Here is a 27246-nt window from a genome sequence, read left to right on the forward strand (position 1 = left end):
ATTCTCAATGGCAATGAGACTGACTACTTTTGAGTGTCTTCCGGAAACAATGTTTGCAATTTGAGAAATAATCAATTTATTTATAAAATGAAAGATGCTTTAAAAGCTCACTATAAAGCAAAACAGAATTTCAGAAAGATGTTATTCTAAAACTTCAGATTTCTTTTTCCTTTTTTTTTTTCCTTGAGTCTGAAAATTGAGAGATTAATATCATTCTTACAGAGTACTGGAGCAAGAGGTTTTGGTAACATAAGGTTGCTTAATGCTGAGGAACAGAGCTGCACACTTTCACAAACTAACAGAGAAGCTTCAATGTGTACTTGACCTCTGACAAACAGTCTTTGAGCAATGAGCCCAAGTGGTCTAGATTGCTACACACCACCTCCACGACAAAAGACACATCTTCACACCATCAATTGCATTATTACTATTGTACAACTCCAGAAACAGCAGGATATGAAACTCATTTCAGCTACTCCTGTTGTCTGACTAGTGAATTGAACACAAACCCACCATTAACAGCTTATGCTGCTTAAGCTAATATATTTGCTTAAACACTTTTCTATGTCCCAGCATTTTCCTTTCTACCACCTCTGCTATTGGACAGAAACCCTCTAGCAGAAGGATAATCATTTAAAGAACCACATAAGCTCTGAGCAGTACTCAGCTGTAAAGCATCTTAGTAGCATTAATGATTACCAGCAGCTCAGACTTTACATGTAAACTGTTTAAATAACCTCTGCGAATAATCTCTGCTGACTCCATTTCTGACAGAGGGCTTTTAATTTAAAAAGGCCTTCAACTCAATAATTTCCAGGACTATTTTGCTAATTATTTTCCTTATTTCCTAAATCTCAACAGAATCTCTAATCTTGCAGGAGAACAAGATATACTGTTTGTGGAATAACAGATGAATTTATTTCTTCCCACCCCCTCTTCAGTACTTGCTGAGGTGTAGCCAAAGACACTACAAATGGAAATGAACAAATCCATCACCCAGTATAATTCTCTTCCTGTGTACATTTTCTGTTTCTGCTCCAAGTTCTCACTATAAGATCTACATTGAGATGTTTCAGACAAAAGGTTCTTTCTAGGAAACTGGCATAACACAGTAATCTTGTTAGGAGATAAAAATAGTAAGCTAAACTTCCTGCTGTAATTTCAACTTTTTTTCTTATGCCTACTTGTATCAGTTCATACTCCTTAGCCCTGCTTAGAAATTCTTTTCTCCTTTACTGTATCTGTAGCTGGTTAGGTTCTCTGTATTAGTGATTTATAAGAGAAGGTAATTTCAGCTCACAAAAAATTCCTCTGTTCTTCCTCGAGGTTATCAGTCTTTCAAATAAAATTTTAATTGAGGAAGGAAACTCACATCAGAAAATCACACAAAAACCTATATCTTCGTCTGTGTTGTGATGTCATCCTGGTTGCAGCCAGAAACTCTGTTCACCTTCTTCTATCATAATAAATTGCATATTGGTGTCTAAATTAATTTCATCCAGTATATCTTCTGGAAACTCAGGGGTTTTTTCTTTCTTCAGAACACCTGTGTTTTCAGATATTTGGATTATTTTTCTGATTTCTCAATTTATTTTTTTTCTTTTCTGCTGCTATTATTATTACTCAAGTTAGGAATGACTTTGCAGGATATAGCTCTCTATCTGTGAATGCAATGGTAGTCCACTACTTCTCCAGAGCCCTGAATCACAAAGCAAGCTACTCTGCCCACTTTCTTACAGCTACCAGAATACTTCATTTTCTCATCAAATCCAATGTTCTGACTGGTTACCAATACTTCTTAACTGCTTACTTCTCATACAAATTTTTGGCATTTGAAATATGCTGAAAAGCTTTTATATGTTAAACATTCTTTAAATCTCAACAAAGAAATTTTGCAAGTGTACTTTAAAGTTATTTTATTCCTTTAAAGGTATTAGAATAAAATATTTCCATGTAGACATTTCTCATCTTTTTTTTCCCCCACAAATTATTGTAAGATTAACATTACATCCTTAATTTTTCCAAACATACCTTGTAATTGCGCCCATGTTTATCCAACAGTGAAATAATGGATTTGATGTGTTCCTCAGATATTAGATTTAAAGCTTCTGGGCTTTCAATCAAGATGCAGTGCAACACTTCCAAAATACCTGTATGAAGGCCACAGAAACAATGTTGTCACCTGCACCACTGAACACAACCTAAAAGCTCAGTAAAGGAGTCTCTTACACGATGGTATGGTTTCTCTGGCCTAAAAAGAGCATGAATCTTCTAAGGAGTAATGATATTAACATGGTACATTAGGAATAAATGCATAATTAAAATGTTAATTTCTCTTTTCTTTTGAGTATAGCCACAACTTCAAAACCACTTGAGAAATTTGCAAGATTAGCTCCTTGTTATCAATGGGAGAGGTAAAGGGAGGGCTGCATAGTATATTAAATTTTGTTGAATATTCCACTGTAAAAAAAAAAACAACCCTATAAGCTACATGTATATGAGCTTTGTATGCATGCTGCAAATACATGTAATTACATGGTACACCACTCTTGATAATATTTGATCCAATCCCTTAATTCATCAGGGTCACATTCAGCACTGAGTGAATATAGTATCGCACATAACAAATATATTGAAGCAAAACAATTTAATGTGAATGTCTCTTTAAATATATTACTTAAGCCAATTAAAAGAAAAGAAAAAAAAAACAAAAACAAAACAACCGACAAAAAAAAACCCCCCAAAAAAAGAAAAAAGCTAAACAACAACAAAAAAAACCTCACAAATAAAAACCCCAAACAAACAAACAAAAAACCAACCAAACCCCAAGAGTGTATTTGTTTTCAATATGTGTTGGCTTCAAGAAAAACTACTCTGTAAATAATGTAAAACAGGCATTGACTGATAGTTAATTAACATTGTAAAAGTGGGTCTCACCTGAGGAAGATTCTAATCTGTCCAATTTACTGATTAGCCAATCAAGGTTACAGGAAAATTGAGCGCAGTTGTTTCTGTTGCCATGAATGAGAGCAGCTGGAAAAAAACCCACAAAGTATCATTTTATAACAGGAGATTTCCATTTTAAATCAACAAAGTTTATTGTATGTATTTCAACACAATTTTTAGAGTAACTCAATAAACCAGTGAATAGACTTGTCATACGTCCATGTATGTTAGCATAATACAGAATTGGAATTTCCACTACTTTGAATATCAGCAACTGACATAATTTCTAAGGAGCACATAGTTTTTTAAATTGAAGGGAGTCTCCTGGATAAACAAGAATCTCAGCAAAAACAAAAGTTCTGTTTATGTTTTATTTTGTTGCTAAATATAAATAGGAGTTATCCAGCACCCTTGCTTTATGTCAAACATGGTCATGATCAGGGGGCTGAAACATTTCTGTTTCTTCCTAGCAAGGGTGGGAAGATCATATGCAGAAGTTTGAGGTCAAGTGCAGATTAGGCATATTGGTGTTAAGTTCTCCCTTCTGATTACAATGTTGTAGAATGCACAACTTTTAGTCTTTCAGTAGTGCAGACTGCACTTTGAAAGTTCATCAACATTCAAATCTTTCAAGAAATACTGTTCATTTTTTTCTTTCTAGAAGTCATAGATCATAGGGGAAACAAGAGTAACAAAAATACATCTCTTGTATTCAGTTGTCAATGATTTTTATTATGAAGCACAAAAAATATTACATCAGAACAGCTGTGTTCAAAATGCACCTGCAGATGAAGATCAAGATAAAATCTGAAAAAAGTCCACATAGTACTAGAGAGAGGTTCTTTTCATCCTATTTTTCTTTAAACTCATAAGACTGTAGTAAAATGCAGCCAGTGGTAACTTTTTAGTTTTTAGAAACTAAGAATGAGGCCATGAGATTTTATCAGAAGAGCCTGCATGTCTGTTTTATGTGAAAAACCTCATGCTCCAGAGCACTTCCCCTGGTTTCTTTTATTCTTGCCCTGACTCTCAACTTCCTTGTTTCATTATGGATCAGGACTACCTTCCTTTGTGATGAAAATATGATGTATTTAATCTCCATCAGAAGACAAGATTCTCCTAAATGAGAAACAATGTAAACTAGGTATCAGATTAGAAATTTAAAGAATACACATATACATACTTTTCCTTGTCTATAATTTTGGTCATTCTAGAACAAAAAACAGTTTGCTGTTGAATAGCAGTGCTCTTGAAAATCTGGCATTGATATTGAAAAAAAAGAATTTTTTTTATGTAATTAATTTTATTAACTTTTCAATCTTAACCTCAAGTGACAAACATTGATTAAGCAGACCTGACTACTGCTTATAGACTGTTTTCCAGTTTTTCTAATTTTTAAAATAATAATTCACATCTGTTCACATATCACAGGTACATTTAATTAAAAAAAATGTTTTAACATGCTTCACAGAGCTTTCTCCTGGCCGAGATCTGATTTTATGATGTATCATTGCTCAATAAATGCTGTTATCTGTAATAAATAGCAGTAACTATATGTAAGAAATTCTGTAATTTACATAATAAACTGAATAATACTGTAAGTATTCTTTGGTGGCGAGGCAGCAGGTAGGATTCCATGCTACTGGGGTATTCTGGGGTTTTTGTACTTCAGAAGGTTTTTGAAGAACTTACCTAACAGTTTGTAAAGGAGATTCAAAATTTCTTTCCATGATGTACCACCATGTTCTTCTCTTGCAATTCCTGCAAAATGAGCTGCGCTGTTGTAGTCATTTAAGCGATCAATGCAATTTAGGACGAGTGCCAGCATTCCCTAAACACACATGACAGAGAGGAAGGTGAACTGCACATGAAAAAGCATTGGTCATTGTTTCTTTAAAGACTTTTTCCTATATAAATTGTATAAATTGGAAGGTTGCATTATCTTAATTCAAGAAAATTCCAAACAAAAAACCCATTTGGCTTAAAAGATTTGAATATGTATTTTTCTGTCTAAAAAGAATTACTTTTGGAGAATGATTCCATATTGTTCCTTACACAACTCAATATTATGACAAATCAGGAATAAAAATCTGAAAATAAAGGCTTTTTCAATTTTTAAGCACATTCCTTTTTACAAAAAAAATCTTCCTTTTACAAAATCCTTCCTTCCAAAAAAGGAATTTTTATTGATTAAAAAAAGTGCAAATTTTGCTATCCAATAAAATATCTGTAAACCAAAGACTTTTAAATACTACAAGAGATTTGTAACTTCACTTTGATTGCATACTCAAATAGTATTGAAAAGCTGGAAGCAATTCAAATGTGTCTAAACACATCATAAAACATGTTTGATAATTCTACAAAAATGCAGTTATTCCATTGTCAGAGAGGAGCAGTTCAACAATTATGTAATATATAACTTTCTCTAAAATTGGCATTCTTAGAGTTTCTAGAGGTAAAAAAGTTACAGGCAGAATCACAGGACAGAAAAGACATCAGAAATAACATCCATTATTGACCCAGGTTTTATCATTCATTTCAAGTATCCAGGTTGTATAACTTCACAGACAGAAAAAGAGATTTTAGTAAAATAAGATCCTTTTAACGATGCTCAGAAGTATAAAGATCAAATTTTATGGCAGAGTGTGTGCCTTGTGACAAGTTTAATATACTTTTATATATATATATATATATATGTATATATATATATATGTATATATATATATATATATATGTATCTATATCAGCTAGGAATATTACATTATAGATCCAGCTAGGAATATTACATTATAGATCATATGCCTATTTCTAGATGATAATATGCATGCATCTGGATTTTTCTCAAAGTTTGTGAGACAATACGCTTAAAATAATGCAAAAATCCCTTTCTCTGTACCTCTTCTTTGAATAGATTTTGTCTGTTTTTGAGTGAGCGAAGTTTGTTTTGCTTGTCTTCATGTTGCAGGTCTTCTTCGGGAAGCTGGAAGTAAGTGATCAGGTCTTGCAGAGTCTGAGCCATCTCCTCAACAGGCAGGGCGCTGGGTGACAGTGCTCTGTTGTTTCCACTATGGAAAACAACAAGACTGGCAGCATTAATCATTTTCCCACTGTAATTTACAGTATTATGTGGCAGCCTATTCTCTTTTGGTACCTAAATCAAGTCTTGTTAATGTGTGACATGTGAATATTAGCAACGGATGATCTGAACTGAGCATCATTCAAATATCTATTATTTGGGTGTCCAGCACTCAGAGCTTCCTGAGTGGAATCATATTTTCCTTTCTGTGCTGATACAAACAGAGAGAATGTTTTTTTTAAAAAAGGGGAAAAAATTATAAGAAGCAGCAATGTAATTCAGCAAAAAGAAGAAAAAGAGATTTAATTTATTTTTCTACAGTAATTGATTTTGTTTAGATACTTTAAATCCAATTAACATTATTGGTGTGATGTGTAATAACACTAGCAGTTATTGAAGTTATACACCCACATCCTTCTGGAAAAAGAGCACAAAAGTAGCAGATAATCCTAACCATGAATTAGATCTTCTGCATCTATTCCATACAGTAAATAAAGAAGGGTGGTATTTAAAAATATAAATTTTAAGGAATCTCTGTTGTCAGAAAAAATAATGTCTTTTTCTGTTCAAGTGTTTTCTCAACCTTGTGCGATAATCCAGTTTTCCACAGCCTGACTAGCAAAAATAGCATCATCCAGCAGGCACTGACTTCTGGCAAAGGTGGCTCTGTTTTATATCCTCAGTCCAAGAAATACAAAGGAGTGGTGCAGGTTCTTGAGATACTGAAGTAATAATGTTTTAAGCACATGTTCATATGGTGGGCAAATATTTAATTAAAATCTCCTTTTTCTTTATTTTTTCATCAAATATTGCAACGAGTATTACAAGGGTGAACACTTCATCATCATAATTAAAACTTCTGCCAAGCACTACAAATAATAGTTTCTTCAGTACAAAATACATTCTTATAGATTTAATTACACAAAATTCTAGGTATCATTGAATACTCAGTATTAGAGTTAGACTAAGATCAGTTAGCATGTTTTCTTCAGCCTGGATTATGATCCAGCTTGCTTCTGGCTTCAAGGTATTAGAGTTCATGTAAATAATCTCACGTAAACTGTTCTATTTAATGGCACCACTAATCAAAATTTCAAATTTCAATCAGTAAAAATATATTTCTAACAGCTTCTAAATTCAAGCACTTGAAAGCAGGACATTACGATTCTCTTAGAGAAATTCTTATCATTTCAGGATACTTTAAAACCAGGGTAACAGCTACCTTATAAAGTGGCTGAATAAGCTTGTAGTATTGCGAATGATTCGAGCAGCCTGGGATTCCTCACGCTGGCATCTCTGTAATGTGAGACCATCGTCCATATGACCTTCTTGATGTAATATAACCTATTGGGAGTCAGTAATTATCACATAATTACTTTAAAACACTTTTTGCTTATAAATATTTTTTTATTTTTTCAATACTGCCCTGAAAAAATAATTTGCATATGTACAGATTTGTTAATCACTTTATCCAGACACCCATTAAATAACTACAAGTTTTTCAGTCTCACATAAGTTATTCAGAGAATACAATGTAATTTATTTTTATTCTTCCACAATTCAATAAAAAGATACTCTTGAAAAACCTTTCAAATTGTAACAAAAATGTCATTTTTTCTGTGTTCTAGCTCTCGGGGAAAGAGGAACTTCACTTTCTTAAGCATCATTTATGAAAGGATTTATGCTTTAAGACTACTGACAAGAAAAATCAAGCTGGCATGACAAATAAATATTACCATGCTGGTAAAGGAGCAATAGTGTTTAGGAGCAACTTCTGATTCATTTAACTATTTCTACGTTGTATTCTTATCCAAACCAGATATGAACTTCATATGAACGTCAAGACATAACAGAGATCCTTTTGTGGGATTTTAATCTTTCACTTTGAAAAAACACACAAAGTCATAGAAGCAGGTGTTTTAGGTGTCACAAAAACAAGTCTTGGTCATTTTGAGTCATCAAAATCCTACATTAATTTTGTTTGAAGCAAATGTGAGTTATCTTGCTTCTTTGCTCAAGAGGCAATCTACTGAATTCTCCACCAAAAAATGTGTCTTTTTGGCTTTGAGTTAATAAAAATTTGCAACCCACCTTCCCGGTCAGCTGAGTAATTCTGAGGGAATGAATAGTTAACAAAGAAATAAGTAATGGTATACAGGTTGTTGCTGCCACAAATTGGGAAGTTATTTACCAAGAGCTTTTGTACATACTAGCATCTAGGTGTGTCAAAGGACTGGAAAGTGGTTTTTCGTCTATGCTTAGCAGACTCTGCACTACACTTGTGCTCTGTTTCTTCAAACATGCTGAGTTTATCTGGACAGAAGAATCCATGGAAATATGGATGGAGTAGATTGGGAAGATATTTTTAAATTATTACACTAATAATATTTTCTTAAAGGAGACCAGTTTAAAATTTGGCCATTTATCCTCTTTTTTCAGATACTTCTTTTTATAGAATCACCCTGAGGGTGACTTTGCTAACTTAAATATCACTGTTTCCATGGAGAAGGTCCTGAGGTCTCAAAACTGAAAAGTAAGTGAATTTTTTTCCCATCACAAAACTAGTAAGAAAAACATTTGACAATTAAAGAATGTTTCCTCAAACCATTGTATGTAGCTCCACATTTTGGAGCTACAGGAATGAAAGCATTTGATAGATAGGGTATTAAAGCTGTCATGGCTTGCAAAATAATTGCATTTTTATTATTGTAGAGTAGATATGCACTCTTCTCCCTAAGTATGTGGTGTGGATGAGGGAAAGGTCTTTTAGAAGGACCTAATCTTCCTTATTTCACTAACCAAAAAAAAAAAAAAACAAAACACCAAACCAAAAAAACCCAAAAACTAACCAGAGAACAAAAACACAACCCAAACCTCAACGAAATCATCCAGAAACATCACAATTACAGGAAAGTGCTATTTGGGATTCCAGTAAGTACATCACAGGGAGAGGCATCCAGCACTGGCTACATCAGTTCCTCAGATAAAACACCTCTCTGCATATAGAAAGGGGCATTTGGCCCTGCCTTGCTTGTAGAAGAACACCAAGGCACTGACCAACACAGCAAGCAATGGGCTCCAGAGCACGGATCCAAACCACGTAGCATGTTTTTCTGCTCCCTGAGCTCTAGCATTTTGGAGCTCTGCAGGAGTTCATTGCTTGCACAAAAGCAAACTGAAAAGATAGACATCCATCACTCACTGGATGGTGGAAGGATGTTGACTACAATACTGTTGTAATCATAGTTACCTGGCAAAATCTTGAATCCTTGGTTACCACAATCTCAGAGAGAGAGAGGACAAATAAAAACGCTGGCAGAAATCATGCTAAAAAAGCCTCACAAATGATGCCAGAGTCTCTTTCATATTTTTTAGTAAAATAATTATATACATGAAACTACACCAAAGCCAAACAACAGAAATTTTTACATTACAAGAACTTTTAGTATTTTATAATAGAACTAATATCGTAGTTTTCCCTTTCTATGGCTTTACAGAAGCTGATGGTGATAATAGCTAGGTTATGCCAGAAAAGCATCCTTTGCCTCTTGCAAAAACAAGGGTACTTCTCAATCTTCCTAGGGCTATTGAGTCATGTTATAAAAAGTCCAGGCCAGCTTCAGAAGAAATACAGTGAGTGAAAGTGAAAATCGCCTCACACGATGGCAGAGGATGAATGTCAAGCAAGGGCTTCAGTTCTAATGTAGAGAAACTAATTTTATATTAAATTTAAAGTGATGTATATCTCAAGTTGCCTACAAAATTATAGCCAAGTATCATACTTTTCAGGGCATGAAAAACTGTTTCTTGCCTCCACAGGAGTATCAACTGCATGAAGCTAGAAACTTTAGATTTTCTTCTGTTTGATGGCACTTAACAAGACAGAATTCCCCAGGTGAGAGGGCAACAAAAGATTTGGAGTCTTTGAACATAAAGGAAACTGTTTCAAAGGAGAACAAAAGTGACAGACAATTATGGAGGTTCTTTTAGTCCCTTGCTGCTGAGCAGAAAACTGGAGAAACAAAACCTGAAAGACGCAGGAAGCTATTGTAAAATTCTTCATTGAATACGGAGGAAAAATCGACACGTTGCCTTTTCAAGAAGTAAAATAGGACCCTCTGAGGAAACAGAATGACATAGCCAGTTGTGGCATGGGAAAGGAAGAGGCCATAATTGTGTGGTTTCATATTTTATCAAGAAAATTCTGTATGACTGGCAATTAAAGAATTTCTCTGATCAGCCAGATTGCTGAGAAGTGAAGAGGTTGGGCACTCACTGCCCATTGATGATGACCATGCGCGCTGCCTAAGAAAAAATGTGATTGTGCCTGGGGAGTGTGAGCAGCACCTCATCATTCTGTACTGCAGTGCTTGTGTATGGGTATTCTCTTATGAATGTACCTGTGTGCAAGTCACTAAAGAAGAATTCCAGCTCCTTTTCAGTAATGAACTTTTTTATTTTTTCTTTTTCATGTTCTAATGCTGGGTTTAAGTTGTGAAAATCTACAAACTGAGAATAAAGGAATCCTTTGGTAATGATGAAATTATGTGAAGCTAGTACTAAACCCCATAACACTGGATGACATATGAATATAAAATTTGAAGATATAACAGGTCATATGCCACTAATTAAGAATATAATTGTACCCTAAAATCAAAAGACTGAGAGAAATACCTTCTTGATGTCACATCACAATTACATCTAACATTTTGGGAGGAAATTGTTCTCTAATACCCCTTAAGAAACTTGATTATTTTCTAAGGCCATTTCTTAAGTGAAAACGTTAATTGTCATTTCACATGAAATACTTAATTTAAAAATTCTGAAATACCAGTGAATGTTAGATGACTTATTATTTTACACCAGTTGCAACAGTTAAATTTACATTTTAAATAATTATCCAAACCAGGAATTTCTGTCTTTTGCAGGTGTAAAAAAAAAATTGAGTGCAAACTAATAGTTCCTTCTGAGAAAAAAGTAGTTTAATATATTTCTTAATGACAAAGTTTTTCTTCAATTACATGGTTAAATTAATATTTGGCACTGTTTTCACTTTCAGAGTGAAATATTCAAATATTCACATTTTCAATATAAAAAAAAAAAAAACATTAAAGCCACAAATTGACTTCACAAGTAATTTAAAAAACCCCAAACATTACCTTTCTTTTCAAGGGACCTAAACGTGCTGATTTAGCATCCTGTGCTTTGTAAGTCAACCATAAGGCAGTGGCCACATGTTGGACGAAACAGACTGAATCTCCATACTTTATTTCTGGGACTCCCATTCCATCAATGTCACGTTTGAGACTAGATTCCTGCTTTTCTTTCAGCTCCTAAGGAGATAAAATAAAGTTGGTATTTACTCTCTGTATTGGAATAGGATAAAGCATTGAATTCTACACTGATAAATATTACAATACTGAACAATATTTATGCTACATATGCTGTTAAAATGCAGCTAAATTTCAATTCACATCACTTCAGCTTCTATCCATTTAATCTTTCAGACTGTGATTAAAAATAATATAAAATCTGAAGCATCATTTTCACTGAAGCAAGAAAAGTCAAGTCAAATCCATTACAGTGGATTCATGCCAAAAAATCTTTAAAATATTATCTTAACCTATACAATAATGGAGTTACTGATGTAAGTGAAGTTTTAGTTTAACAATATGTAGAACTCTATGTAGCCAAAATTTTTGAATTTTAGCTGACATGAAAAAGAAAAATAAACCTGTTTTGCAATGTAGCTAAAATATTTTTATGCTGAATTTTTTTTGTTTATAATTTGTATATACAGTCACACACTTTGCTTAGATGCCTCTGTATTGAAAAAGCATCAAAAACCAAAATATTCATTATTTACATTATTTGTTATTTGAAATAACAATTTGGCTTTTATATTTACTTTACCTTTGCATTTATCATTTTTTTTAACATTTATTTAAATAAATAAATAAATAAATAATGTTTTTATTTTTCAACTTTGTAAGAAGATTTGGATTCTTTCAAACCTCTTTTAGAGACATTGCTCAATGCTGGGCTGGAACAGCCATTTTTCAAGCCAAATTTATTTCTTAATCCCATTATTCTTCATTTGCAACTGGGGAATTTTAAGGCTTCAGCACTTTAAAATAAAGTAGCTATCATTTAAAAAATTAATTCAGGAATAAGAACAGAATTATGGGGCAAACTTTGTATAGCAAGTTATGGATACATGTGATTGTGCTGGTTTTAAATGTGTGACAAGGTATTTTTATTTCATTTCATTTTATATAATGTTCAACATCTGTGGAGTAAACAGGAGTTGTATTATATTTATGATAATCTGCTTTCATTTATATGTAATTTAACTGTCACATTTCAACAATAATTCCAGTGGAAACAGGTAACATTATAGTGCCAGGATGAAGGTGAATGAAATTACAAGATATTCCTTGGAGATACCATTTCAATGTCAAGACTATGGGGAAAACATGTCACATCATATTTGTGTGGACTGCACTGTCACTACAGAAAAAGATGAACTATTTCAATACACATTTGCAGTGAGGGCATTAATTGAAAAATACAATACAATAGAACAAATTCCCTCTCAGCAATTTATTGTTTGTCTTTACATTGTAACCTGAAGATTAAAACTTTTTTCTTCAATTATTGTGTGTGCATTGATAATCAAGCATCAATGAACATTTCAGATAACAAACTCATAGTGTGGTAAGAAGTAATCCTAATAAAGTCACTTTTTTGAAAAAAATGAGAGATACTGATCTCTTTTGACAACATTATACATAGTGAAAAAACCTCAATTTTTTTTTTTTTCACTTCAGAAATAAATTTTTAGAATTATTTCAGGGGCCTGAAGGCTGTTTTCACTCTGAAAAATACAGCACAAATTCCTCTTCATCATGTTTTGCTCTTTGCACTCTGTCCAGCTTCTCTAGGATTTCAGCCAAGTAATTTGATCTTAGTGTGCAAAGACACGGTGTATTTTACAACAGCTGAAAAGTCTGGTCAGATAAAGATTACTGGGGGAGAAGGGGAAAAAAACCTTCTCTTATGTAGATATTTGTACTTATCTTAACAGTAAAATATCCAAACACTTTGGCTTTTAAGATCCTCTCTTCACAGCCTAGTCTCAGTTTAACTTCCTCAGGTCATGAATTAAATCAAAGAAAAAAAAATCACATCATGGGCCTGGAAGTTTGCAAAGGAAAAAAAATGCCAACAACAACAACAAAAAATACCCCAAACCAAACCAAACAAACAAAAAAACATGGAATGAACAAAGGATTTGAGGGCATAGCTGTCAAAGATTATATTTTCAAATGATATTTAATATACTAGAGGAAGGGCAAGAATTAGAAAGTGAGAAAGAATCATAGATTCCTACGTGATAAAAGGAATATGAGGAATGGCAATGTGAACAGAAACAATAAACTCAACTTTCTTTACAAAGATTTTACAATAAAAAAAACACAGTAAGGGAAACATTTTTGCCAGCTTAAAGGCTTGTTTAGACAGTCCTAAGAATGGCAAACCTGTCTGCTGAACTCTTACTAAATCTAACTTTCATGAGCAAATTAAAATTTTATCTTTTGATTTTGCACACTGTTATTGTGTTAAAAGTACAGCCATAGATACTCCAATTCAACAAAAAAAAAGTCTACAGATACAAGAGCTTGCTACTGGCATTATTGTGCTCTGTATATTTTGTTTTTTACATTTGTACAATTCAGTAAACAAGAAAAAAAAAAGTTATTTTCATTTCACCTTCTATTTTCTCTTCCAATAAAAAATAAGTAGAAAAAAGGGTTTAATACTGCATTTGAAATGCAGTGCTTACTGGGAAAATATGATTATGAAATAATACCTTAAAAATAAGTATTTGAACTTTTAGAGACAAATGTAGGTAAATGCCTTTGCAATACCTATGATTACAAAACCAAATTAATATTTATGGTTACTACCATACTATTACGACATCCTAATGCCATGTTGAGTCCCTAAGACAGCTACACGTTGGCAGTAATATTAAAATGATATCAAATCCTTCTGCATGAGTCATCTGTGACTTTTTAATGTGTCAGAATGTTATTTACCAAGACTATACCAATAACTTCTTCATTGTCAATTGTACATACCACCACAAAAATAAAATATGAAATCTCAGATATTAATTCTGGGTTACACAAATTAAAATAAACCATTATTTTTAAATATGCTCTTGTTTCCACTGTGTTTAGTCTCAAGGAAATTTATAAGCAGACCCAAGATTCTCCTCAGCAGTGTATACTGAGCCAAGTACTGTGCTGGAATGAGAACATCCCATTTCAAAACAGGATTCCATCTGGTGTAGAGAAACTGCTGCTTCTGTTGTCACAAGGCACTACAGATCTGTTGCCTTAAAATATAAGGGTTGACATTTTAAAACTTGGTCAAAAGCTCTATATTAAAAACAATAAAAGATATAATTTGGAGGGGGAGGTGGTCCATCGATTACTGATGCTTTTAAGATTAGTTTGCAGCAGTTAGGAAAAAAAGCAGGCATGTATTACATATGTTATCTTCATTGAAATTAGCACCACAATGTTCTTTAGCATACACCTTAACTTTTTAAAAACTTCCCTTCTGTTCTTATTTAGTAAAAACATGTTAAGGAAAACTCTAATCCTAATTTTATAATTTAAAATTAGTGTTTCAATTTCCAGTGTTATCCGTCAAAAGGAAAAAAACAGTGAAAGCAAATACACTATGAATGCAATCATAGGTTTTGACAAGCAAGGAACACACATGATTGCTGAAGTGGAATATAACAATATCGAGGAAGAAGGTGCTTTTTCAACAAGAGGGTCTCTGTAACAACTGCTGGAAAATAAGACTTTATTTAAGTCATGTGTTACAGGCTCCTGGGTACCCTTGAAGATTTGTATATCCACATAGCTCTGCTTTCTGGCAAAGATAATATCTTTTTTTATACAACCCTTTTGCTGGCTTCTAAATTGGAAAGAATATCACGATGAAGAAATGTTTCATTTCCTTTTGGATACTCAGCAGCAAAGCTTCTTGTAAGCAACCGGGTCTGAAGTGGTGTTGACCCTACCTGGAGCAGAAGGCTGGACTAGATGGCTGCCCAGGGTCCTTCTCAATCATAATTGTTCTATTACTCTAAGGGACGGAGTGCTGCCAACAGATAGGTATCCAGCACCCTATTTTTAGGAATTTGTACACAGCTGGAATGAGGACATTAGACAGATACCTTGAAACTTCCCTGAATTCACGCCACGTTAAGGTACATGCAATTGAAAAGGTTTCTTCAGTGAGAAAATGAACCAATAAAATGTTTTCAAGTACACAGATGCAGAAATTAAGATAAAAACCCCTGCATATATATGTATCTAGTTTATCTATTACATCTATGATCCTTTTTCCCCAATCTTAGCGCAAGCAGCACTTCACTTTAAGAGCCCTTTTCCTCTTACAGTCCAAGTCAATCTTTGGGGTTTATTCCCTTCCCAAACACCACCTTTTCTTTCTTCAGAATAAGTTAACCCTGCTTGTTCCCCTCATCTTTGGAAGCACTAATGTCTCCACACATGTCCAGCTCTTACATGCCCAGACAATAAATAACAATTCTTGTTCTTGGCACCAAATTAATACCCTATCATGAGGTTAAAAAGTTCTTTTCTGTATAGGACAGCACAAATGGGACAGGATGATGAGACACTGAGCTTGGATTTAATATAAAATATACATTGACAACCATATTATGTATAAACACAGCAGGTATGAATGACTTCTGCATAATCAATTACTACTGTACTTCAGCTTTGTCATTTTGGGCACTGCAAAAATTTTCACTAGTGTGCCTTTGAGGCATACCTCCATAAAAAGAGTAAGAATATAGGACATGTTTACTCAATGTAACAGAAATAATTTTATGAATGTGCATACCTAACCACTAAATTTACATACTCAAAATTTATACATTTACATTGATTGATTAAAATATTGGAAAACAGCAGGACAGCTGGAATCCAGTTAAGCAGTGAGTACATCAGAGGAATTTTAGCTCAATATTTAACCAGTAACTGTGGCGCTCCTCCAATACTCACCATTCTCACCAATGATTTTCCAATAATTGCAAAAAATTACATCTGTAATAAATGCTCCAGCACAACATCATATGTACAATCTATAGCGCATAGCCTTTACACTAAATAAAAGATGAAAACTATTTTGTAAGTTAATCTAAACAATTTAAGAAAATGTCCTGATAGTTTTTCAATTATATTGGTTGGATAAATAAAAGATCATGAAATATCATATGCAGTCACACTAATAAACATCATTATTTTTAGGATGTTAAAAAGAAGTATTTGATTTATTAACTAAAAAAAGTCTAGCATTCGTCAAGACTTACAGTTAGATTTTATCTAGCGTGTAACTAATTTTAAAGATTCTTTTTCACTTTGGGATTTCTTTTTTCTTGATGATCATATAGCATTCAGAATTATGTGGAAAATTTAGAGATCTTTTAGTTAATAAAAAACTCCATTGTAACAGCTATCACAACTATTTAAAAGTAAAATCATGAAAGAACATAAAAATTTTTTATCATCTTTGATTATAAAATCTTTCACATCCTGGGGAAAAAAAAAAGTTATTAATTTTGCCTACCTCCATAATCATTCTTCATTGTCTGTCCCTTGTAATGTTTTTTCCCAGCTGGAAACAATGAAAAATCTAATAACATGCAATTAACAGCTCACTAAAGAGCATAATTTCAAAACATATGGTTTAGAAATCACTGCTATATTTGCCTTACATTTAGGAAAAATTTGATTCCGTTCTTATCAGCACACTGCATAAAGAATAGCAACTGAACTGAATTAAATTGAATTCAATTATGACAGATAGAGCTGGAACATGTAACACTCTAATAAGATTCTGTCCAACTAACATAAGTCTACAATTACTAAAGTATTCATATTAAACCACCATATCTTGCACAGTATTTGATTTTAATCTACTTTTTAAAAACTGGTTACAGTTTAGTTTATTCTGAAGTTTATCAAGCACCCTTATTTTTCCTCCATGAAGCCTTTGTTACTCTTGAAACAGGTTGTTTACATTTGACTTAAAATGCACAATCCGTAGCATCAGCTTCAATTTAGAAATTACAAGTAATTATGCAGATTTAGTGTTTGAGTGCTCCACATTCAGAACAAATTTGCATTGTTTTTATTTACCTTTGTTGCTCTAAAACAAAAGGCTGTGGCTGCTGTGTCTGACTTTTCTCTGTCTAATATTACTACTCCTTCATCCTCATTCAGAGCCAAGTATTTTCCTGTTGTAATGTGTCGAAGACGAAAAGGCTGCCCCCATCTGATGTTACTTCCACTCCAGCTAAACATAAGAGACATCAAAAAATAGTTGAAGTAAGTAGAACTAGATTTTTTTCTTTAGATTTTAAAGGATGTTCAGAAAATAGAGTATGCTATATATATTTTCCTTTTTGGTTCTGATTATAATACTTGCATTAAATCAGATGCAAAACTGTTAATTCATTTGCAATGGGAACCCTGGAAAGGAGCATGGCTTCCATCTTGTTTCTACACCCTCTCTCCATCTTATCAGGGTGTTACATATGGTGTCCATAAAAAAATCCTATGTGTGTAAATTAACTACTGTATTTTAGGTGACTGACTAAACAAACAAATTAAACCTAAATGGGGACTCAACATGCCACAGAATTATCTTACATTTGTGTTAGCAATGAGTCTGTTTCATTTACAAACACACTAAGGGTAAAACAAACATATAGTTCAGATGGCCATCAAAGGCCATACATAGTCTTACGAGATATATTGAAATTCCACTTGCAGAGAAATAACAGACAGATAATCCCACAGGAAGGAGATAATATTTTAAAAACCCCAAAAAACTAAGAAATACAGAAGTATTATTGCTATTATTTCCATTCATGCTTATAAAACTCCAAGTAAAACTAGGAATGCATTTTACTTTTGGAAAGAAGCAATGCTTTAAGTACACATATCTCATAGGCAGTGCTGCTTTTGATATGGGAGACAGAAAAAAATCTATCACAGTACATTGCTTTTTATTATTGACGAAGAGCCTACTAACACCTATCATAAAGTGTGGCAAATATATATTCTGTATTAAGGGTCTGTAACAATCAAATCTCTCTTAATATAACAAAAGTTGATAACCAAAAAAGATTTTAAAATATCAGTACCTTATTCGAAGGGGTTCTACTCTCCACAATGATCTTGCTCGAATGCCAGCTCCTCCAGTTTCATAAAATACTTTCCTATAGAAAAGATTCAGAAGGCCATATTATTATGTTTATTTGTGCTTATTTAGTACTTATAACTTCTCTGGAAACTGTACATGACTCACTACTTTTCTCCCAGTAAATAAATGTCATTGAATGCACAGAAGATTCCTACTCATCAGTGAAACTATGATAAATAAATGAAATGTCCCAGGTAAATTAGATTATTTCCACTAAGGTAGTCTCTCTCAGGAGCTGATAAAATGCCTAGCCTTGAAAGTGGCTGGAAAACTTTTCCTGTCATCTAAACAGCCATAAAAATATGTAATTCCTACAGTTCCCAAGATATTAATCTACATTACTAATGGTTTTAAATACTTTTCATATTTTAAAATAAAGACATACATTTTCAGATGAAAACAACAAGAACACGACATCACAGGTTTCATTCCAAAAATTATTTATATGATTCTTATTAAAGGGCCAGAAATTGTGATGATAACAAAAATTCTGTATTATAACCCTCACAAAATCAATAATGCTTTCAGAGAAATAAAAAACAGGAAAAGGATTAAGCCTTTACTGTAATTTAGTTTTCTTGAACTATTGGCTGAGGATTGGTAATGTGTTCTAATGCAGCAAATAATATTGTACTCAATAATCAAATACAAACAAAGAAAAGGTATGGTGGATTGGCCCTGTTCACAGGAAGTTTTTAATGTTTTAATAAACATTCATGCTTTGTCATCTAATCACCAGAATTTGTATATACTTTCTCATTTATAATGAGTACAGGAAATATAATGGATAATAGGAAAGGTCTGAAAGCCTACCAAAAGATGGAAAACTTTCTTACATGTTATTTCTCTGAGAAGGACTAATCCGCCCTAGCATGCACAGAAGCTGGACCTTCTATTGTACTTAAGTGTCTGAAAAAATGAGCAGCAAGGGAATTTAAAATCTTCCTTCCTGCTCTGGAAAACTTGACTGAATACAGCAAATGCATGCATAAAGTTGTCACAATCTAGCTGCTATATAGATGAATTAAAATAGCAGTTTGAAATGCACATTTTTAACTGGCTTTTCAAACTGTCAAATTCTTTTCCTATTTTTGACAGCTAGTAGGCAAAAATTTAAAAAGCTGTTTAGTATTGTTCTTATGCGACTACGTACCTGAAAATCAACTTTTCAAACAAAAGTTTTGTTTTTCATATCTGAGCAAGTATTTCTACACATTTTCTTCTGCTGAGAACACTTAACAGTCTCTTTCCTGAGCAAAATCAATAAAATCCTGGACAATTCATGAAGTATACTGGAGCATGGCTAACCATTTGCACCCAACAGCTTTATAAGATGAGGGACTTGTATTTACACCTCTACTTTATTTAGGAGTCACATTTAAGGGCACACATGTGATATCAAATATTTAAAAACGTTAGAAGAGTAAGAATAAATATTCCTCATAGTAAAGGTAGTAAAATTCCCCACACATCTTATCTTGCATGAAAATGTATTGGTACTCTAGAATAAAAAGAAACAAAAAAAATCCCCATCTTTCAACTCATCTTCATTTCCAATGTCTATGAATTTGATCGTTCAAGGTCATTTCTAACCTGGGCTGTTACATGATTCTCTGAATATAATGAATGCAAAATAGATATCTGGAGCTCTCCATTTTCATTCTATGTTTCTGGCCCCGCTGACTTTTCTGATTTTACTTTTGGCAGACTCTAAACCCAAGCTAAGCTCAAAACTAAGTATTCATTTCCACTCTCTCTGGCCTCCTTCATGTCTCCTTGGCCCAACACAACCATTCTATCTCTAAAGGACTATCATAGGTGTAGTTCAGTATCATAGAGACAGTACAGTTCACCTGATATAGTCATAGTCTCTCTTCACCTCTTATGCTTTTGATTTCTATATTTTTAAAAAATTCAGCTCTTTCCAGCTTTCTCTATATGCAATGCTGGACTAGAATTAGTGACCCACTTTTTTGGTAACAGAGCTGCATGTAAAAAAGAATTGCTACTTTTTCACAACAGCATTTTTTTCACCTATTTGATTCCATGTATCCATCTTTTTTTTTCCTTGCCAAGTTAGTCTTTTTGATGTCCAAAATGTCCACCCCAAGTATTTTCATTTGGCCTGTAAAAAAGACCTTAGGATTCTTGTCAGAGAATTGTCTCTGTGTGAATTGTTAAAGAGCATTATTTACAGAAATGTTCAAAAATAAGATTTTTGTTTTACAAAGAGAAATCTTCACTCTTGTCTAACAACTTATTTAACATTCCTAATGAAATGCATGGAACTGATTAAATAAAGAGATGGAAACAAACACAACCATTTTCTACATCTCTCTCTGCCATTCTTATTACTACTTGGATTCTTTTTGTATTTTCATTTTGTTTTCATAATGTAAACATAACTCCTACAACTATGACACAATAAAAATTTGGCCTTATGTGTGCTACAAAGCTCATAAAGCCAAAAGACAGGACAACTTTGAGTCAACTATCACTATCACACATTTGAAAATGTTCAATATAGCATTCACAATTTTCCAATTTTAGGATTATAAATATATAGATTTCATTCAGAAAAATATACATTTTAATTTTATCCTTTTATTTACTCAGCATAAAAACATGGAAGAAAATCTTAAGGTAGTAACAATACACATCAACCCTACATAAAGAATCACATCACATCAGGACACTACAATTAGTTTCAATACTAGCTGTATCTGACTTCTAGATAAATAGCAAAGAGCAGCATTTCTGAACACACTGAAACAGATCAGCATCTATTTTAACATTTTAAAAACAGATCCTTTATAAAATAAGTCTGAATGCAACATGACATATCTGCCACTATTTTTATACTAGGTGTGTACATTTTCATACACAGTCAAAACATTTTTTCTTTTTCTTTACACATATGAAGAAAACAGCAACAAAAAAATTCACAAAGTGAATTTTTCTGGGTTTCAGTTTGGGTTCTCTTTAGGACTTGGAGACATTTTTACTCCTCAGAAATGTAAAGATGGCAAATTTAGAGCTGACTAGTTTACCTGACATAATTGAATGTTACTTGTGGGATCATATTACCTAAAGTATAACTTATTTGCAACAATAGGTAGAAAGCTCTTCTTTCTTTAAGATGATTTTAAAGCTAGCAGGTTTGCATAGCAAAATTATTAGTTCACTTTGTTTCTGATTAACAAAATTTTAAAAATACAGAAAAATTCAAATAATTAATCAACATAATAGATGGCATCTGTAGATATAAGTTTAAACCAAAAGTAGTTTAGTCTAGTTAGTATGATGTAATTTTTTTAATGTAATCAAATTAGAGAAAGCTTAAAATTTGCAAAAAAAAATTGCAAAATATATAAAATATGAAAGTCATTGTAGAGGCCAAACTTACAGAGATGTTTCAGGGATTTTTTTTTCACATTACCATCTTCCTGCTAACACTTTCTTACCTCTACTTGTAGCAATAGGAACAAGAGACAAGTAACAAAACATGACGAAATCTCAGTGAAAATCGACTACTTAAATTTCAACAATTAAAGAACTCATGACTGATTTTCAGCTCAGTAGGTCTCAGTTTCTTGTACAATGTCACTGCCTAATTAAAGACTGCTGTAAAGAGTGTTAAATCTACCTAACCTCAAATTCAACTGACCTCATGTTTCCTTTCTGAAAGAAGGAAATATTAAAAAAATGCACCATCACTTACTTGTGCTGTGAATCATTCTGGTCTGTAGATGGAATTGTCAAGCACTCATCATGGCCATGGAAAAAACGTACTACATGCCCACCAAGAAGATATCCTGAAAAAGAAGCTCATTTACAAGCTAAAACACTGGCTATGAATGAATGAACACCCTCATGAAATTTTAAAAAATTCGAGACCCAGATAAGATCTATTTTCCAAATTTTCACTCGTAAATAAATCTAAACAAGAAAAAAATTTACTGTGTCAACTTACTATTTTTAGTACCTTTTATTAAAAAATATTTCTTCTGAAAATGAAAACAAAATAAATGCAGACTTTTAACATTTAAAACTCAAATTAGGATTGTGAGACAGAAAAGGACGTTAAAAACTTCTTCAAAGCAACAAAAACAATTATGGCTTTGAAAATTGAATGCTTTAGGTAAAAGCCAAATCAAATAGATGATACCATAGTTTCCTCCTCCTTGATACAGTTTAAATTATTTCAATACAAAGCAGTTTCATGCTTTCTTTTTTTTTTTTTCTGAAAATTATCATTTGTGTCAAAATCAAAGGTGCACAGCAGCTGCAAGAAACAGAGGATAGAAAAACACTCTGCAGAGCTGAAGATTAAGTTTAATGGAAGCTAACTTTCCAACCCATTTAACCCAAAGAGTACAGGTCAAAACCAGGCACTCTGCCTGACATTAAAAATGAAAAGACAAAGAAGGTGTAGGAGAATGACTCATCAGATCTTAATCCAAACCATTCTGACCTTGTATGTGAAGGTACTGCCTTTTAAAAGAGCACACATTAAGGAAGAAGGGTAGAAGGAAGCTTCCATACTGTCCAGCTGATTCAACATAAATTTTTAATTGTAAATGAGGAAAACTCTAACTGACAATTACCATATTGCCAATTAATATAAAAGTCAAAGCAAAGAAATAATGGGGGAAAATTAACTTTTCTGTTATTTATGTTTTCTTGATGGTTTTACAAATATCACAGAAACAGCATTGTCTAATTCCTAATCCAGTTTTAGACTCAGGAACTCCCACTCTCTCTACTGGAGGTAGAATGCTATGTCTTTTATCATATGACCATCTCTCGCATTATCAAAAGCATACAAATTAGTCTAATTTATATACATATCTAAATAAATAAAATGGCAAACCTTCTGTAATATTGCTTCCTGAGCATATAGGATGTACATTCCATAGTGTCTGCATAAAGGAAGCATCCACCTGAATATTTCCATTTGACACGGAGAGATGCTGAAACAAGACAATGGTAACAGGAAACAATGAAGGTGGTGCATTTAAAATATTTAGTATGTTAATTTATCAACAGAAGAGAATGTATCATGAAGTAAATACACAAATTTCTTCTAAAATTAGCATTCTTCTAAAATTTGGGGAAAAGGCATGGAAGGAGTCTTGCTCTGGAGGAGGGACTCACACGCAGACACAGCACCCTCAGTGAGGAAAAATAAAAATGCATTACAACCAGACATTACTCCCTAGATTGGAAAAAAATAATTCATAAGAATCCCAACCAAATTCATAAGAATCCCAACCATCCCAACCAAATTCATAAGAATCCCAACCAATCTCCCGATATCCCCACAGAACTTTGTATTTTCCCACCATTTGACCACTATCTAAAGAAACTCACCAGGTATCTTTCAGAGGACACACTGACCAGGATAAGGTCATCACCTATTCGAACTTTTTCTCCTTCTGACCTTTGCTTAGAAGCAGGGTGTATTGTCCACCAGCATGCTTCACCTAAATGACAGAGGCACGAATCAAGGTTCTACAAAGCAGACAACTCCCAAGAAATCTAAGGATATCTTTATACCACACTAAAATATAATTATAAAAATTTTCTTGTAAGACATTCACCTTATAAAACCACATAATTTCTATTTTCAATCATTTTTGGTGCTTTTCTTTTTGCTTGAAACTTTTTGTCATATAATCTTTGCCATATATGATATTTCCCTTTTCAAGTACTTTTAAAGGGATTGTTTACAAAACACCGCTCAGAACTGCTCTACTTTGGAGGCTCTCCTTGTCAGGAAATTGCTGACACCTCACCTACCTTGGTCTTATTTATCACCCTTTGTCACTTCTTTTGTTTAATGGTCATATTTACTTCACAACCTTCTGTATCACATAGCATACAAATGTGGAAGCAGTTCCACTAGCCCTACAGACCATATGATTACGAAGTAGCCAAGCCTAAGGGTGACAACCATAGAACATTTCCTACTAATGAAATGTCAGATTTCAGGTTACTCTGCACAGACACACACGCACAAAGAGCCACACACACAGACATTCTGAGATTACCTAGTTCATTTCACAATTTCACACTCTTCAGAGTATGAAAGATAAGACCTTGAAGAAAACAAGTTGAATAAAAATTTCTCACCAGACAATGCAAAGTGGAAAAAAAAAAGGCTATTTGGTAGAATCAAAGTACAAAAATTTGTTTAATTGATTAAGATGGTTCATGTAAAACCTCCTTAAAACAAAATCTGATGGTTATGAAACTAATTATAGTGAAGAAAATAAATAGAAGTTACATCCATACAGATGTAAAATGCAAAATCTTCAAAGGGAATAATTTTTAATAGCCAATGGCTTTTCCCTCTGCTACATGAAGAATACTTCCTGCAGCAGAAACTGGTTCATTAGTGCAGTTTTCAAAGGTGAGGCAGTAGATCAAGAAGAAGTGATATTATTGTATTCTGTTTATGAGCTTTCCAGACAAGCAGTTGTTACCAAAGCCCTCTGTGCAGAAACACAACTAACCTTTTTTGAATCTTACCTATGTATACAAGGGTTTTCTTGTGAATGCACAGTTAAGCAAATATCAATTAAACAACTACATACACTTGGTATAAAACCTCATAGATAGAAGCAGATATATGTACAATAATTCCTAAAAAAAGCGATAAAATTATAAAACCAGATTTCACTGAAACTATTTTAGTAGCGATTAAACACACATATTGCTTTATCACATACATTCTTCTTCTCAACATTCCTAAAAAAAATGTTCTCCATCTAAGGCAACAATCAAAGGCAGCCAAGTAGCAGGCTGCTAATATCTGTCTAAAGCAATCTTCCGTATGGCTATAAACAACGGAAAGACAAATTTCACTCATTCAAACTTTTGTAGAGAGTCACCTGAACAGATTCAAAGATTATGATTTACAAAGGTTTTAACACCTACACTGCCAGTGCCTCTCCATCATCAATTAGTCTATTTGATTTTAATTTATTTTCAGAATAATGAAAAAACAATAGAAAGCACAGATTTATATTAACACAAACAGTATTTTGTTATTTGAGCTTTACATGAATGAAGTGTGTATACAGGTACTTAGATTTTCCTTTCAAGATATATGTCTGGGCCTGATTATTACAGAGTCACCTGTTACTTTCTGAGGAGCACTCATCACTTTCAGTAACCACAAGCACTATGTACACAGTAGCATGAAAGTCTATTTGTGGCTCTTTGTGGCTAAGTTACCCCTAAATTTATTTAATATAACTCCAGTGGCAACTCATAATTTATATGTATTTTCATGGAAGCACAATTTTTTTTCAGTATATTTCCATCAGCAGTAATGGTAATGGCAGTACTCCCAGAAATACACTAATTAGATTTTAAATCTTTCTCATAATGTCATGTTTGTGTTGTATCTCCTCCACTTTGTCCCATTATTGGTTTGTCCATATTACAAATGTATTTCTATCCAGCTCTTTTAGCAATGTGTTTACTATATATTTTCTAGCTCCCTGCAATACAAGTTGTGAATTTCTTTTGTCACCTGGTTACAATGTATATTGTAAATGCACCAGTATATGGCTTTGCCATACTCTAAGTGTCAAAACAAAAAACAAACTAGACAAAAGCATCAAATTTGTTTTATTCAACAAAAATTTTTTACTTTGAGCATTATCATGCATTTTATTGCAATTGTGTTAAGTCAGTTTAATTGCAAGACTCTCTCACATTCTTACACAAAGTCATTTAATGTGCTGAAAGTCATTAGTACCAGCAGTCATTTCTTTCAGCCATCTTTTTTCTGATGAACACATAAGAATCCCATTCATAAGCTTACAGTTACATTAAACTCAATGCCTCTTCTAAAACCAGAAATGGGTAACTCATTCTCCTTCAAAAATAACTTGCCATACCTGCTGCATTTTCTCGTAATCCCACATCAAATGCAAGTTTATCAGTCTGGGATCTTGATGATGTTAAACATGTCAAATACTGCAAAACAGTGATGTTATTGAAAACAAAAACCCAACAGTGTCCATTAACACACATGGCAAATGAATACATTCACATTACTTCATCTTACTATCATACTTGATTTTTTAAATGAGTTAAAGATGATGTTGTTATTCATACAGAAGCTCTTGCTGAACTGTAAACATCAAAATCCTTTTCTACTGCAGCACATTTCCACTTTAGCTGAGCAATTAGCTTCCACCTTCTGAAGTTTCATACAGCTCATCAGATAGGAACAGGCAAACATCTAATTACAACCCTATCATAATAAGTTTGATTCATGAAAACATTATATACCAAAAGGTAGTAATTATACTTGCAGCTCTGGTATATCAAGGCAACTGCAATTTTCAAGGTTCATAAACATAACCAACATAGAAGATTAATGTAGCATTTGAAGATTAATGTAGCATTTTCTAGTACAGGAAAAAGGAAGGAAAGTGTTTTCCTGACTTCTCATTTCTTCAGCCTTGTATTAGGTGTATTTGCATGGGCCCTAGTAGGTCAAAGACTCAAAACAGCTTAAATTTTTCAGTTGTAGAGTACAGTATTGTGAAATTTATACAAGGCAGCCTGAAGACAGCCTCTTCATGGGCATAATCCATGGAAACTACGGGATGTCAAATGGAACACCTTGTCTTATAAAATATGATGGGGAAGAAAATAACATAGAACAAATTCATTTGCTGTAGAAGTACTTGCCAGTGGAAGGATCATTAAAATGGATTCTTTAAGGACAGAAATAATAGATTTTAGGAGCTTTTCAAATACGATTCTGAGTTAGATCAAGAATCTGAATCTAAACAATTCTATTGTGTTGAGACACTACAAGTTATTAACTTCTTTCTCATCTAGTGCAGAAGACAGCTTGGAAGGAGCATTTTTTTCAA

At 33.1% G+C, this 27246-nt stretch overlaps 1 protein-coding gene across 10 annotated transcripts in view; it reads right to left on the reverse strand.

The window, feature by feature from the left end:
- The window catches only part of RYR3 (ryanodine receptor 3), a 190868-nt gene that overhangs the window by 113506 nt on the left and 50116 nt on the right, over window positions 1-27246 (reverse strand). For all 10 annotated transcript variants that reach the window (XM_038139161.1, XM_038139162.1, XM_038139157.1 and 7 more), the window contains 12 exons: window positions 26257-26335; window positions 23717-23829; window positions 23217-23316; window positions 22065-22158; window positions 18285-18359; window positions 17275-17431; window positions 11182-11355; window positions 7245-7366; window positions 5843-6011; window positions 4639-4777; window positions 2938-3033; window positions 2032-2150 (listed from right to left, as the gene is read on the reverse strand). In XM_038139161.1, coding sequence (XP_037995089.1) covers window positions 2032-2150; window positions 2938-3033; window positions 4639-4777; window positions 5843-6011; window positions 7245-7366; window positions 11182-11355; window positions 17275-17431; window positions 18285-18359; window positions 22065-22158; window positions 23217-23316; window positions 23717-23829; window positions 26257-26335 — 1437 coding nt within the window. The remainder of the gene's footprint in view (window positions 1-2031; window positions 2151-2937; window positions 3034-4638; window positions 4778-5842; window positions 6012-7244; window positions 7367-11181; window positions 11356-17274; window positions 17432-18284; window positions 18360-22064; window positions 22159-23216; window positions 23317-23716; window positions 23830-26256; window positions 26336-27246) is intronic.

The sequence above is a fragment of the Motacilla alba genome, chromosome 5 (genome assembly GCF_015832195.1).
Source record: "Motacilla alba alba isolate MOTALB_02 chromosome 5, Motacilla_alba_V1.0_pri, whole genome shotgun sequence".
NCBI lineage: Eukaryota > Metazoa > Chordata > Aves > Passeriformes > Motacillidae > Motacilla > Motacilla alba.